This window comes from Haplochromis burtoni, unplaced genomic scaffold (genome assembly GCF_018398535.1).
Source record: "Haplochromis burtoni strain Fernald_Lab_line unplaced genomic scaffold, NCSU_Asbu1 Contig_370, whole genome shotgun sequence".
Lineage (NCBI taxonomy): Eukaryota > Metazoa > Chordata > Actinopteri > Cichliformes > Cichlidae > Haplochromis > Haplochromis burtoni.
The window spans coordinates 397,474-414,139 of record NW_024582731.1 but is presented as its reverse complement, the minus strand read 5'-3'; the positions used below and the strand labels follow the sequence as shown (position 1 = coordinate 414,139).

Below are 16,666 nucleotides of genomic sequence, written 5' to 3'. Positions count from 1 at the left end.
AAATATCGTTATCATATTATATGCCCATAATTGTAAAGTACATGTAAATTAACACATTGATAATCGGGTAAATTATTAACGCCAATTTGTGTCCTTCCTTCGTTTGGTAATATCCGATACATGAGCTCCCTCATGTTGCTTCCAGGTTGGGAAAGCATAAAAAGACAATCGAAACTTATTCCCGTGCCGGTCGTAAGATCGAACATTGCAGCCGACCACACAGCAAGTACGAACCATGGCTATGCTTTCGCTCCTTACTTAGACCCCCAAAATGGCGGATCGGGCCAAAATCCTTTCCACGCCCACGCCCATGACATCACGCTCCAAAGCCCTGTAGGATTCTGCCTATTAGCTTAGCACAAAAACAACAACAAAAAGGCGCTCTCACACCCAGGAAACACACAGTCGCAGAGAGGGCCCGCGTCACCCTGTAACCATGGCAACCGTAACGCTGCCGCCTGGAACAACAGAACTTAACTGTCAAACAAAACCCAAACAGTCCTGACCCGCCACAATACGAAACAGGAAAATACCGCCGCGTAATCCATTTATTTCAACAAAATAACTGTATTCTAAATACCACCTTTTTAAACGGTAACTGTAACGGATTACAGTTACTCATATTTTGTATTTTAAATACGTAATGGCGATACATGTATTCCGGTACTCCCCAACACTGTTGCAGTCAACTCTTCTCAGTACTATGGTGGCTGCTATAGGACAAACATGTTGTAGTCAGCCAAAAGAGATCAAAACATTAAATTTAGGCTGTACCACATAACCAACTTTTTTTCTGTTACTGTTTGTATATAAAAAAATATATATATATATATATTTGAGGAATACATATACTTAACAATAGGTGTAAGAGCTAAAAAAAAATAAACAAAAGGCTATGTGTCAAGTATTTTATGTTTTTACCCTTGAGTCACTTTTTGGGCCCATCGGCCCACCAGGAAAATGCCTGGTATCCCAGATTAACCAGCCCTATATTGAGGCGAGTTGTTGCAAACATCCTGAAGTTTTCTGCCAATAACACTTGTTTGCAACTGTTAGCCTCTGTTTGCCTGTGTTAGTGAAACTTTCCTTGAAGTTAAAATAACCCTGTTTTACTCACTTACAAAATAAACTCTCATTCAATCATATGAGAATCATATGAGAATTGACACCAGACGGAAAGAGAGATTTTTAAGACACTCAATCCTAAACTAGCTTATAACCAGTTGTTGTCTTACAGCTGGTTGTCAGCTTATCACAGGGTCGCATGTGTAATCTGCTGGCAATAAGTAACTGCAACAAAATCTGAAGAAATTGATATGCACATTTTTGTTTGTTAGTGCCCTGACTTCAGTTCAGGAGATGAGTGGTGAATTGAGGAGGAAGAGGAAAGCATTTTATCCAGAATCCAGTCATGCTGTCTCTTTTCTTCACATTTCGGTTCTTTGGTGAAAGAGACCTGTTATCAGACAATAAAACACCTTCCCATTTTGAATCTGAAGGTGCAGACACAAATTAAAACTTGCATCCACAACACACAAATGCTCATGAATTCTCTTGTCCTCCACCTTTGGCATACTATGTATTTGGCCAATTTCTAATCACATACACAAGACACAGTTAGGCAGGAAAGGGATGTCCCTTTCACTATCTTGGACACTGTATTCAAGTTGGAGAGGCAACTGGCTCAAGTCCTATATATTTTAATGGATTAATTCAGGCAAGTTTATGAGAACATATTAATTTGTTTTGGAAATCATTATTACACACTAATTTATGTATATTTATTAAACCAATGTTTGTTTGTATGTTTGTTTGTGACCTTATATAACACATTATTAATATAATGCTCTATTTATAGACTATTAGCAAATTATTTAGCCTCCATAGCTATTGAAGGCAAATAAGATCAAGAAGTAAAGGTTAATAGACATACGCAGTTATTTTTCCTTCATTGATGTTAATCCTAATATTTTAACTAAGAGCATGCAAACGAATATCCAGCTTTTATTTCTGGAAGAAGCCAAAGTCTCCTTTTCCCCTTGTATCTTCCGTCTCTCGTGCGTCCTTGGTTACGTTCAGAACATTGAGACATAACACAATCCTGAACAGGAAAAATGTCTCATTTCCCCCCTGCATCAAACAGCATGAACACACACACACGCACACACACACACACATACACACACACACACACTTTTCTAAGACAGACATAAGGAGGAATTCTGACTGTCATGTAGCTGTTTCCTGTTCTGTTTTGCTTCATTCTGGGTCATCAACTTATTATCATCAGTCATGTGTAAAAGCTCCCTGAAGCACTAATCATCACAAATACATTTGGATTATGACTCAGGTGTAATAGTCAATAGTTTACTTTTTTAAATAAAAGTTTAAAAGGACCTTCCTATTTGTGAGAACATTACACATTTTACACCTCTAAAACCCTTCACCACTGTCAGCAGATAATATGAAGGACTGGTTTGTCTCGTTAGCTGAAACTTTTTTACTAGATAATGGAAACTTTAAACAACAGAATTAATTCATTTGTTCAACCTCTTATGTTTAGGCAGTTTGAAGTGGACACTGAAAAGGGTTTTGCTCCTTAAACAGACCAAAGAAAGCAATTTCTTGATGAATTGTATTTGAAGTAACAGAAGAATTCACAATCCCCCCCCCCCTTCCCTTAATTAGCTGTGGTGCAGAGATAGTAATAAAAGAGGTGATTTTAATTTAGATATTGGGAAACATTGCCTAGATTTGACAAAGCTAAACTGCTCAAGCCTCATATTTGCTTCAGATCAACTTTGCCATGTAAATTTACAGAGTAATGACTGAGGATTTTGTCCCTCTGCAGTACAAGTGGTTTGGGAACAGACTTCTCTGGGACAAACTGGAAAAGATCAATGATTACAGCAAGCAAAGCTAGTTTTATTGTTGGGCCCTCACTGTTATAAGACAAATTCATGATTTGACTCTTATAGTAAAATATTCCAATCTTCCAGATCCAAATGATTAAAGTTTCGAATATAAAACTCTGAAATATAATGGATAATAATGGAACAGAACAGACTTACATTTCAACTCTTATCAACCACTTAATGCACTTTACACCTGAAGTTGTATTGCTCTTTTTTTATTCATCTAACACCTCATTCTATGCATTTTTATGCTCTTCGGTGTGTTATGTAATTTGCTTCCCATCTAAGGTTGATTAAGAATTATCCAAGAGGAGGTGAAAACCCATGTAAGCACAATGAGAGCATGCCTGTCCACACATAATAGCCCCAAAGAAACCAACACAGTAAAAGGTGACTTTTGTAAGTCTTTAACAACATTACACATTTTCTACAGATTTGTAACATATTTGCAAAAGGAAGTATCCATCTGCCTGCTTTAAAAATGCCTATGATTAAAGGTTCTCTGAGAAGGGGACAACTTTATCGTTTACTAGTCACTAGCATGAGCCCCTTTTCAGGGATAGGTAGGTACCACTTTTGTTCTTTTCTATTCTTGAAAGTCATGTTACAACTTTTGTAAATTTAGCTCTAGAAAAGGCGATGGGGTAAAAGAATGAAGAAAAAACAAGAACTAAGTCTGATAACAAAAAGTTTCAAAAAATAAAGCCCTGAGCCCAACGTGTAATCAAAAGAGCTGAGTGACAATCTCCTGCTCTCTCAGTTTGGGACTTTTCAGAATAATCACATACAGCAATACAGGCCAATTTAGAACAGGGAAGCCTGAAAAAATCAAGACAATGGAGTCAAAGTTCATTGCAGTTTGGCACATGTCTGGAATTTTTGAAGGCCAAATGGCACAGCTCAAGTAAAAACAGATCTGTCAAGTCTAAACAGACCAGTCCAGGGCAACTCTGCACTTGTTCTATGCTAACACCCCCTCTCCCCTTTTTTCTTTTCTCTCTTTTTTGCTGTACACATAATAGTGGTTTAAAAATCTAATTTCAGAGTCGCTGATCACAAATAGCATTCAGCTCTAACAGAACTGCAGCCCAAAGTTTTTCTGTCTTTGTGTATGAATCCACAAGTGGCCAAGTCCATGTAGCTACAGAAGCAGCTCATATGCGGACAAAGTAGGCAAGCTGAGGGGGTTTCGTCTTATTTGGCTATGAGCTGCTCTGAATCATTACTCCAATGAAGTGTACACTCAAGAATGTGTGGCAGGACTCCCTTGAGATTCACAGGAAGGGGGAGGTTATATGTTTATGTTTGGAAGGGAAACAGCATTGGTGTAATACATAGCATGATTCATAATGTTGATGGCATAAGGCATCAAGATAAACACTTAAGCCTGGTTTTGGTGACATGGTCACATTTGTATGAATGTAAAGGAGCGAAATCAGAGTGAGCAGGAGAGAGAGACAGGCAGAGAGAGAGAGAGAGAGAATCTACTTGTGAAAGAGAGAGAGATGTTGTAATGGACATTGCGTAAAGCATAACTATGCAGATTACGTACCATGTAGAGCACAGATGCACATTAGCCTGGTTTTAATGTTTAAATCCAAGTATCCTCTTGAACCTCTCTCTTTATGAGGGCCAATTAAAGTTGCAGAGGGAGGAGTGAGGGAATTTTTGCAAAGTGAGGACATTTTGGTTGGCCCTCTGCTTGGACTGTGTCTGTCTCCTTAAAAGCTATCTGATGATTCGGTCTTGTTTTTTTATGGTTTGAGGTTAAACTTGTTGATATTATGATAAGGTCTAAAAGAGTTGGTGGCGACAGATGAAAATTAGCACCCTAGTATAACACCCCATTTTAAGTCAGTGATACTTCTTAGCATACAGTTAAAACATCTAGCGCTTACAGAGGAAAATGACGACTTTTGGTGTTTGTCTCCACTTAACAAACTCAAAGAGGATTTTTTTATGCTTATATCCTTATTTTTATTCTTGGACCTTTCTAGAGTAGCTTTATATGAGTCACAGTGCACAGTTCCTTATTTGTATTTTCTGTCTCTCAGTGCGGATCCTCATTTTCCACTTTGACACCTGAGCTTTAAGTTTGTAAGGATTGTGTTTAGATACACTAAACCTCAGTGTTTTAAACGTTTTTAAATATGGTATAAAAACATACCTGGTGTTGTAGAAATCTAGGATAAATTGAGTTAAAGTGAATTTTATTTACCTTTGCTAAGGGGTCAAACACTAGTACAGACAAGGAATTCTTTTTTAACTACATAGACTGCAAGCCCAAAGACTGTCTTAGAACACAGTGCGCAAAAGATAACTCGAAAATCTACATGCAGCATATTGGAAAGACTGGGCAAGCCTTCTTGTAAGTAGTGGCCTTCAAGAATAGAGACAACATAGTGCGTTTAATCCAACAAGGTCAACTTCACACAGAAAAGTTGCAGATTCTTAAACTCTTCCATTGCTATAGTTAGAAAAACACACAATGCAATGCCTAGCCTCCACATTAATAAAGCAGTGTGGGATCGTATTGACAGGACTGACAGAATAAGACAGCCAGCATCCAAAGAAGAGATTTAAGTGTCCTCCGAGAAGCCTGGAGAACTATTGCTGAACACTGCCTAAAGAAATGGCAAGAAAGCTTGGGTAAGTTCAAGGACTGAAGAATAAAAGTAAATATTGTTAGAACTGCACAAACATCTTATATGCTATGGAGTCCATATACGTTTCAACCAATTTCCCATTTTCCTAGCAATATACAATGTAACCATGTGTGCCTCAAGATTTTCACACAGGACAAAGTAGCAATTGCTGCACATTTATGGAAAAATTTGTGTAATTTCATTGTGTATAAAGACATTTGTATTGATGTTTATTTTACATATTTGTAATGTCACATGGAAAAGAAACGTTTTTTGTGTGTTTTAGAGTAATATTGCATATAGTATGTGTGGCGCATCTCATAACAATTATGTCTTGTAGTTGTTGCAAAAGGTTAATGCAGGGTGATCAAAAGTATATTCATGAACTGTAAACAGCTCCATTGTGTGAAAGTAAACTTCATCTGAAAAATCCAATGACAATTTGGCCCTAGCATTAAACGAAGAGCTATCAGCAGTTCTGTATCATCTTATAGCGCAAGAGAAAGTGTGAGTCGACTGATGTCATGCATCAATCAGTTGGAAGCACAGACTTCTCTATAAAATAGGAGATGCTTGAAGCCACTTCTCTCCAAGAAAAACATCAAGGAAAGACTGAAATGCTGCACAGACTACAAGGACTGGACAGTAGAAGAAGTGGAAGGTTGTTTTCACTGATGATGCCCGTCTCTGACTGTTAAGGAATTCTAAAAAAATTGACAGTCCAAAAGAGGAAAGGTAAATGCTACCATGATTTGTGCCAATGGTGAAGCATCCTGAGGTTATCTAGGTGTGTGGTTTCTTCTCATCCATGGGATTCTGCACAGTCACAATTCTGCCCCAAAACACTGTCATGAACTAAGAATGGTGCAAAAGTTCTTTCAACAATCCAGAAGGAATTTAGTGGTGATCTGTCTATTTTCCAGTATGATGGAGCAACATGTCACAAGGCAGAAGTTATAACTAAGTGATTTGGTGCTCATCAAATTAACATTTACAGCCAGAAAACTCCCCAAATCTTAATCTAGTCAGTCAGTCCTTAAGAAGCAAGTGAACAGCCTGTGATCGGCTTGCAGCACTGATAAGACAGGAATGGATGACCACCAGAGAGCTACAGAGAATTTTATGAAGAAGTTATGAAGAAGAATCATCACTGTACATACTGACTGCATAAATTTGATTTCTTTCCCAGTTAAATTCTTTAATCTCATGAAGTGCTTGTGATTGTTCTTCATTATACTGAAGCAGAAATCAAGTGAACATCATGGTGTATAAGAAAAATTCAGAAGGAACCAATTAAATAAGTAAATCATAAGACTTACTAAAATAACAGCAGCAGAAACTAATTTTAATAGTTTTGCTGCCTCCTAGAGGTAAAGTAGGGGATTACAGCAGATTTTCTTTCGTCCATGAATAAACCTTTACTGTGACCGTATTTTCCCATCAGACAAACTGTCATTTTACAAACAAGAAGACATTGGTCCATAGAAAACACAATGCTAAATATAGCATTTTTTAGTAGCAGAAAAAGAATACTGAAGTTTCATATTCAATTTCATATTGAAATGTTTCCTTCCTTTTCCCATCTTAACAATCGCATAGAGTGAGGCTTGCTTGTAAAACTTACCAATCACACCCTTAACTAGCGTGTTTTCATAAGCCTAAAGGGTAAAACTTCATGACAATAGATCTGGGCTTTTCGCACCCATTTGGTTTTGTCATCAAAGTGCGATGTGCTCTTTCACTTCCAAGTGATTGGCCACTGGAAAAGCCCAGCGAGTTTTTTCAATAAATTGTACAAAATTTTAATCATGTCGGACCCTTCTTCATCATCACATATTCCATATATCCGAAGGTTGTCTCTGCATACTCGGCCTTCCTGCTCGAGCAGGTCTAATTTGACGCTGTTAGCCTTAACAATGACGCCACCTGTAGCACCTTCTCAGTCTCTATGATTCACCCCTCTGCCTCTTCCACTCTAGCATCAACTCTTCTCAAGTCACGTTTAATATCCGCATATTATTCGTTGTTATCTTTTCTAAAGTCACAAAGTTCTTTCAAGATATTCATGTTGGGTGGGTTCAGCTGTATCCATGCCCCATGTGACTAACCTTAGCTCAGGAGAGTAGCTCCTACCAGCATGGCTTTTCTCTGTTTCCTTTTCTGTTAGAGTTGTGACTCTCATACTTCGCATTTTCAAAAGCAATCTCCACTATTATCAAAAAGATTACCGAAGGGGTTGTTCACACCAAATAGGAAAGAGACAAATAAACTGTCATTCTCTTCAAATCAAATCAAAAAATCAAATCAAAATGTATTTCTATATCACATGATAATACAACAAAGTTGACCAAAGTGCTTCACAGTCGGTCAGAGCAATAGCATAAGACAGAATAAAAAGAAACAGTTAAACGGAGGGCAGGAAACAACATGACAATTGTTTGAAACAAAAACTAGCCACGAAATGACATACTAATTTGAATCAAAAGCCAGACTAAAATAATAAATTTTAAGATGCAATTTAAAAGACTTGATGAACTCGGAGGAACAAATATAAGGAGGGAGGTTATTCCAGAGTCTGGGAGCTACGACAGCAAAGGCCCGATCACCTCTGGACTTCAGACGAGACCTCGGTTACATCAGGGGCATTTGATTGGAAGATCTAAGTACCTTATAAGGGATATACAAATGAAGGAGTTCGCATAGATAGCTGGGAGCCAAATTATTTAAAATTTTAAAGGTAAGCAAAAGAATTTTGAAATTGATACGATAATCAACAGGGAGCCAATGTAGGTTGGCTAAAACTGGTGTGATGTGGGCATAATTTCTAGTACCAGTAAAGAGACGTGCAGCTGCGTTTTGAACTAACTGGAGCCGGTGAATAGAGGAAGATGGGAGGCCCGAGTAGAGAGAATTACAGTAGTCTAACGTGGAAGTGATAAGAGTGTGAATGAGCTTTTCAAGATCCTTCAAAGGGAAGTATGGCTTTGCTTTAGATATCTGACGCAGCTGCTAGAAACTGTTTTTTCGCCACAGCTGAGATGTGTTTCTCGAGTTTAAAAGAGCTGTCTGGGAAAACACCAAGGTTTTCTAAAATTCTCTTGCAGGTGGAACCAGAAGTGCCCGTTTGCAGATATAACAGCTGAACATATCCGTTGCATTCTTTCTACATTAGAAATCAAATATTCTTCAGAAAGTTCTTCCCATATATGTGGAAGTTCCCATAAATGTGTGACATTTGTAGGTTGCTTTGCTTTCAATCTTCTGTCCATTTCATCCCAAACCAGCTCAATGAGATTTAAGTCTGGAGACTGCGCTGGCCACTCCATGTTTTCAAGCTTACTATCTTGTTCTTTTTTTTCCTGAGGTAGTTCCGACATAGCTTGGACTTATGTTTTTGGTCGTTATCTTGCAGCAGAATGAACCCCTGACCAACTAAGCGCAACTCAGAGGGTATTGCATGGTGCTGCAGAATGCTGTAGTAGGGTGCCTCTCCCTCTGTACAAGTCACCAACCCTGGATCCAAGCAAAACAGCCCCAGACCATCACGCTTCCTCCTCCATGTTTGACAGTTGATGCCGCACACTGTGGAACCATCCTTTCACCTACTCAACGTGCTTCGTTACATTTAGCCGTTACACCAGGTGCGTACCATGACTGAGTTCATCTGAATCACTTCTACTGTAGCTGAATATAGTACAGTATACTGCAAGGACAGAAAAAAATGAACTTTTTTAGTGAAAACTGCTCTGCTCAGGGATGGCACAGATCACCTAATGTAGGTTTCTTGTATAAGAGCCACTACTGACAGCCTGGTTAGCTGTGGAGGATGAGGGATGCCAGGGAGAATGACAGATTTTGCTACTGAATTGATAAAAATAAAAGAATGCAATGATTGAGGCCTGCAGCTAGAAGGAGCCTAATGCCAGTATAAGGACATCCATTTATAGGCTTTTCAGGATATATATTAAGGATATAAATTTAATACATATCCTAATCAAGTTAAATACGAATCTGACTTCAGCCCACAGCCCAGCACTGTAGGTTGACAGTGTATAAAAGCATAAAATATTGTGACTCCTGTGAGAGTGCTGGATTGACCGTCCTGAGGTATACTTTTCCACAGCTCTATACAATTCTGAACTGATTCTCCTAAGTGTATAATAAAGACTTTATTCTTTGTGATCCTATTCTGGGTGTCGTATTTAAACCTATACTCGGGCTATTAGAAATGGCAAAACATTTTGTGTAGAACTCCAAATCAGATGCATAAGGTGCCCGTTACAGGGATTTTTCTCTGCTCATATTGTTCTGTAATACATGGACAAAAGTTGACATTAGGTGAGGTTCTTGATTAACAAAAAATAATAATAATGACATCCTCAAAATGATTTGAGTATTTCTTGAAATTCTAGGTTTCATTACAAGAGCGGAAGCAAGCCATCAGTGCACATTTACACTTGATAAATATTCCTGCTTATCATGCCAGCGCTCAAAACAGTTTTTTTTTTGACGTGAGGCACAGAGGGACATTGCAAGCCCTACAATAAATAGGTGTTTTCACCCTTGGGATGCCAGCATCCAGGCACCTCCTGCAGTACCTCCTGGATTGTGTAGCATCGCTGCCGTAATAACGCGGCATGCAGGTGAGTGTGGGCGATGGTGCTGCTGGTGCTGAGCCTACAGCAAAAGACAGCATTTCCACAGCAAGGTGCTCCCAGAACTTTTTCTGAGTTACCGGCTCCTGACCCTGGCTCCTGCATATCTCCTTGTGCAAAATAAAACTGTTCACAATGGCAATGTCCACGAAGTGATAAAAAAAAAGTCTTATACCACTTCTTTGTTTTTTGTTGAACACTGTAATAACCAATGAGAGCATCAGATAAATCAACACCATGTATGTTCTTATTATAATCCAGCACTGCATCAGGAACAGGTATTTGCTTTGCCGACCACACCCTAGCCTCCTTCACTCTACGCTGCACAGTCTTTCCACTGAAGGCCCTGTGCACTGTGGAGCACATCGTTATCTCCCGAGTCTCAATCGACTTGACAAAGAGCACTTCATCTTTTCTAACCCAGCGCATATCTCCCCTCTCAGCTCTTTTAGGAAAGTCATTTTTTTCTGTGCGGGGAAAGTCACTCTGGGTTTTTTTAATGGTTCCACAGCAGCCAAAGCAATTCTTATGCAGATATTGGAGCAGCGCAGGGCTGGTATAAAAATGATCCAAATATAAAGTGTAGCCCCGACCAAGCAAAGAAAATGGCAGAAGATCTAAAACGGCTGAGTAGCTCAGACCATGGCTTATGCTGCTTTCACTCTTCCCTGTGTAGACAGAAAAGTTCCATGTGTAACCCGATGCTGAATCAGCCAGAACAAACAGCTTGTATCCCCGCTTTGTGGGCTTCGCCTTCATATACTGCTTGACGCTAATTCTAGCCTTAGATGCCACCATCCTCTCATCTATGCAGATGTTTTCGTAAGGCTGGAAATTTGCTTTGCAGGCATTCACGATTTGGTCGTAGAGCAGCTTGATTTTGAAAAGCCGATCGTACTGTGGGGTGTTTCTTTTTTTTTGGTTTTCCTCGTCGTCTTTCAGGTTGGAGAGGTGCAATGACCACACGATGGCCTCAAAACGGTTCCTGGACATATATTCTTGGGGGAAGTGAAAATTGTATGGCCATTCTCTTTTCCAGTAGTCAGCTCTGTGGTGTACACTTACAAGGCCTGTGAAAACAATAATAGCCAAGAAGACGTAAAAGTCTTTCACTGTCAGATCAGTCCATTGAAACTTTACACCAGCTGCCTTCCTTCTCGCAGCATTGGCATTGGTATTTTGAATGATTGTCTGTACAACAGGTACACTAAAGAAAAGCTGGAAGAGCGAAAGTGGAGACCATGATGCCGTCTTGTTAAATGTAGGACCAGGTACCCTGGAGGGCATAAACTTGAAGGGTTCAGGATTTCTGTCCTCCTCCTTTTTGTTATGCCACATTTCTTCCTGTTCAGGAGGCCCACTCTTCCGAGCCTTAGACCTAGCAGGCTTCAATTTAGCTTTTCTTTTGGCCGGGCTTTGCAGAGGTTGTTCATAGTCATCATTGTTGCTGCTGTGGTAAATAAAGAATACTTATTCAAAATCTATGAAAAACTTAACTTTATAAGGAGTAGTAAAATTAAGATTACATACCTTTCAGGCAACTGGGGGACAGTAGGAGCTGAGGTAGATTGTGTGGCTTGGGAATGATATGGCTCTGATGGCTGTGCAGGGGATGAGGGACTTAGGGGCTCATAGTCGTCATCATCACTAATGAAACAAACATAAAGGTTAAAAAGTTGATTAGATTCTTCTAGACGTGGAGTTTTCAGTGGGAGAAAGGTTCACTACTCGTCTAAAAGACTTCTTCAGTCTCAGCTGAATTTCTCCACCTTATCAACAAATACAACATAGATAATGACCAGCACTCGCACCGCTGCCCAACAACGGGGCGTGAAGTCCGTTTCATGATCACTAACATGCAAATTGTCTCGACCATTGATCAGTGGATAATGGCGGCTTCTTGCGCCAATAACGGTGTTGTGCCAAAAATGGATTTCTGGTATTTGCCAAAAAATAACTGCGGGAATTTTAACTATTATAAATGAATTGTTGACCTATTATCGGCCAGCAGCAGGTCAAACATATCTCTGATGAATGCTATCAAGTCATTTGGATGAGAAAGAAGATGCGTATCACAAACTAGAAGGTACAAACAATATTTGTTCAGGTGACTTTTATATACACCTTTTAATTATTTGGTTGTCACCGACATAGAAAATATGTTGCCAAGCAGTGGCGGAGCGGGGGGGTGGCTTACTGGACTTAAGCCCGGGTTGTTTTGTCAGAAGCCCGGGGTCTTCTGGAGTGTAATTTTTTCATAGTTAGATGTCTGGCTGACAACTGTATAAAACAAAAACTACACACAATATTCGAAGCACATAGTGCACACTGTGTAATATTGGTATGATCCGAGCTCAGACACTAAGCGACTGAGCGAGGGGGTGGGGGGAGCTGCTGCCTGCGAGTGCACTGTTGTTGGAGCCAGGCAGACAGAGGAGAACTGAAGTTTGAGCAGGTACCAAAGCAAATCATTCATACTGTACAAATAATGTAAATATGACGGTGAATCACGAAAGATTGATATCAAACTGATCACTTGACCCATATTACGTTACTTGCTCTTCGAGTGAATCAACAAATGGCGAAATGAAAAGCCGAACAACAACAATGTTGTTTCTTTAGATTCTTAGCTTACATGTGTTTATTTCATATTTTCAGTTGTTTCCCTCCACGGCTAAATAAATCAGTTTCAGTAATGTACAAGAATGGACATAAGGGGCTTCTTTCAAAGAAAAAACTCTGATTGATGTTATTTTATATATTATGCTTTGTATGTTGTTCAGTATATTTCTATGCAAAACAAGAGGAACTTCAACACACAGCAGTATATTCACAGTTTAAACCAGATATTTGCATACACTTTATGGAAAACACAAGAACATTTTTTTTACTGTACAACATCAATTTAGAGTAAACTTGTTTTGGATAAATATTGAAATATCTTTTGAATTAGTTAAATGTCAGAATAAAGAGAGCTGTCTATTTTTTTTATCACTTTCATCAAATTTAGGAGTACATATACACTAAGTTTATTGTTAATTAATAAGAAAACTCCAGACGATTCCATTCTGAGCTGAAGAAGCTTCTGATAGGTTAGTAGAGTCCATGTGAGTAAACTGGTGGCACAGCTGTGGATGCATATAAGGCAAAACACAGAGCCTGTTTCTGTGACATGGGAAAATCAAGAGATGTCAACCAAAACACCAGGAAAAGAACTGTGGAGCTCCATAAGTGTGGCTCAAGTTTGAATACAATTTGGTGCCATTTACAATTAAGAAATACAGATAGTTTCTCTCTTTACTCTTAAAGTTAACAAATATGTTTTTTATATTTATCAATCTAAAAAAATAAACATTTAGTCTGATTTGATGTTACAATTAAAAAAGTGTTTTTATCTGAAGAGTTTGTAAATATCTGGTTTCAACTGTATATTTGATGATTGTCAGCACAAAGAGGGAGAGAGAGGAACAGAGAGGGAGAGGAGAATGAGGACAGAACAGAGATGAACAAGAGCAGGTGAGACACACATGTTAGTCAAATGGTTGTTTACCAAAAGTATCACCGTATCATAGGTCTCATGTATCTCGTACCTAGTGTTTCTTTTTAGGTTTGTATTTTTCAAATTCTATATTTATTAAGTTATGCAGGCTTGTTTGCACAACAAGGCTAAATAATTATATAAACTTTTCTCAATCTAAATAGTGGACTTTGGTAGAATTAAAAAATAAGTGTAGTGCAGGTCTATGATGATTTTTAGTGCTACTATCATCTAGTTCTGATTCTGGTTCTGTCTTGGTTAAGTCCTCAGTAGTCCTGATTTTGAACTGTTGTAGTCCTGTTTTAATTCGGATCAGTTCTGGGTCTGGTTGAATTGGGGTTTAGTCCCTGTGTCTTGATACAGCCCCGACTTTGTTCTGCCTTGCTGCTTAATTAAAAAACTAGTTTAAGGTGTCCTGCATGTGTGATATATATTTTTCCCTATATGAAGTCATTCTTTTTTGAACAAAACCCAAAACAGAGCCCAATCTTTCAGTCATTTCTAAACCCCCCCCCAATCCCACATGCATACTACCCTTTAGGGCTAAGCCCTGGGTGTATCAAATGTCTGCCTCTGTTGCCAAGACAGATCTTGCCAAGAGGGGAGCAGAAATTGTAAGAAATATGACAACACAGTTCCATACAATAGTTTAATTGACCAAAAGTGACTAGATTGATTATAACGTGGGTGCAATTAGCCTCTTTCACTTCCTGTGTTTGCAGCCTTTCCCCAGTTCTCTGTGAATGATACTCATGATCATTGATTAATGGTCCTGACAATTTGCACATTAATGATCAAGAAACTGACCTCACAGCGCATTGTAAGTCAGTGGTGCTAGTTTCAGCCACTATCAAATGCACTGTTGATAAGGTTGGGGAAATTCAATTCAAGCTACTGGGATGAGTAATGAAACTTTTCTCCCACTGAAAACGCGATATCCAAATGAACAGAATCCACTTTCTGGGATTTCCACACTGGATGACTGACCATGCACCAAGACAAAAAGATAAAGAGTATTCACCAATAAACCTGAGATTGCATACCTTTGGGGCAGCAGTATTTCGTAGCCCGAATCGCTGCTATTTTCTTTGTCTACCTGGATGAGATCTTCGTCATCTGACGAAGAATCTTCAACACACAACTCTACCTCACTATCTTTCGAAACGATCTCCAGCACGTCCTCTGTCTTGCACGATTTGTTTTCGGAGGCCATTTCTGCAAGTAAAAAGTGCGGCACAACAACAGCGCACACAACGCAGGACTGGCGTGTAATGCGTATCAAGTGTAAACATTAGTAGTCTTCCTGCAACTTTAAACTAGTCGGGATAGTAACTCCGGCTTCTATTGGTCGATCTGCAGTGGCGGGACGTCCTGTGCCGAGCGCGCGTCGCGTTTTAAGAAATCCAGCTACCTTCTCCACGCGCACGTGACGTCACTGGTTACGTCTGACGCCTCGCTGGTTAAGGAAGTGTGGGCGTGTTTTCATGGAGCCCATTCAAAGGACAAGCCTGTATGGCGATACTCTGAGCTGATCTGTCCCTATAAAGTGTTATCCACAATATGTCTGTAAACAATGAAATGTGTTATTCTGTGTTGGTAAAATTACTTGAAAATAATAATTAGTTACTAATTAGTGATTACATCTCCAAGAAAGTAATCCAGTTACTCTATTTTACTGATTACTTATTTTCAAAAGTAATTAGTTACTTTATTACTTAGCTATTTAAAAAAAAACATGATACACAACTTGAATATGTTATAAAGCAATATAAAATGATATCATATAAAATGTAATCAAATGAATAAGTCTATTTTTAAAACATGTTTTATTAGTTTTAATCTTTTAACTTCATGCACATTGCATCAAGCAAAAATTTAATTATATGCTCTGACCTGAAGAAATTTGTTTAATATTTAAACCTATTTTCTGCATATTACAGCATATAAAATAAAAAAAAACTTTTGTGTTTACCCTCACTCTTTCAAGGAAAACAGCAATAAATAAATAAAATCGAAGATTCAGCTGCACCAAGTCCTGTCATTCTTAAGTCTGTTTTCACCTGTTTAGCAGGAATGGGGCCGGTGGAGGTTTGCCTGGTGCTGCAGTGGTCATGTCATTGGGGGGGTCCAGGGGTTTCTCTGAGAATTTCACATTCCCGTGGCAGGGTAATTTTTTATTGTCACTTTTTATGGAATCAAACTCAAAGTAATGCCCGTACTTCCATTCTTTAAACGCTGCATGGTCGTACTCTCTCCGCACTCCATATTATCGATTGTTGATCTAAACACATTTGGTGCTGTCAGGGATGTTGCACACTCGTACGTCATTGTCATGAGACAGTCTCACAAACAAAATCACAGTTTAGTAATGCAGTAACGCAGCGTGCTTATGGGAAAGTAACAGTAATCTAATTTCTTTTTTGCAATCGTAATTTACTTGTTACTTGAAAACAGCAATCGGATTACAGTAACATGTTACTTTTAACACATTACTGCTCATCTATATTTAATTTAGGTTAAATTAAATTAACCTAAATTAGGTTTAATTTAGGTTAATTTATGTTACTGTCAAAGTCAGCTTAAACACACTGATAATTGTTCAAGTTGTAAATGGTCACCAGTGGGCATTTTGCATTGAGATGTGAAGAGCTGAGTTAAGATAAAGTTGAAGTGACTTTAAAGTTCTGAAACTGAACGTAATATATCTTGAAGTCACTTTCTTAGAAGCACTCTTCAGATAATTAAATGTTACCTATATAAATACAACAACAGTCACCACAAGTCACTTTCTGCAGTAAGGGAAAGACCCTACAATAATGAAGAGGAAACATTCCTCACGCATCATGCATAATGGGAAGCCCCCAACAGATTATTATTTTCTACATTTTTGTCCATGCTTAGATCATCCTTGGT

The 16,666-nt window shown here is 38.7% G+C and overlaps 1 protein-coding gene across 1 annotated transcript; it reads right to left on the bottom strand.

Annotated features, from left to right (window-relative positions):
* Nucleotides 1–3,035: 3,035 nt before the first annotated feature.
* Nucleotides 3,036–15,170, bottom strand: LOC121811746 (piggyBac transposable element-derived protein 4-like). Its single transcript, XM_005943440.2, has 3 exons — nucleotides 14,797–15,170; nucleotides 11,746–11,862; nucleotides 3,036–11,665 (listed from the first exon to the last, which is right to left on the bottom strand). Exons 1-3 carry the CDS (start codon nucleotides 14,964–14,966, stop codon nucleotides 10,099–10,101), a joined length of 1,854 nt encoding a protein of 617 aa, XP_005943502.1. The 5' UTR covers nucleotides 14,967–15,170; the 3' UTR covers nucleotides 3,036–10,098.
* Between the last annotated feature and the right edge of the window lie 1,496 nt (nucleotides 15,171–16,666).

What these genes read in the sequence shown, in the direction of transcription:
- LOC121811746 (XM_005943440.2), bottom strand. Translation starts at nt 14,966, where the DNA reads ATGGCCTCCGAAAACAAATCGTGCAAGACAGAGGACGTGCTGGAGATC. An exon ending in GAAATACTGCTGCCCCAAAG is followed by an intron (nt 11,863 to 14,796) that starts GTATGCAATCTC and finishes TTGTTTCATTAG; the next exon opens with TGATGATGACGACTATGAGC. An exon ending in GTCCCCCAGTTGCCTGAAAG is followed by an intron (nt 11,666 to 11,745) that starts GTATGTAATCTT and finishes TATTTACCACAG; the next exon opens with CAGCAACAATGATGACTATG.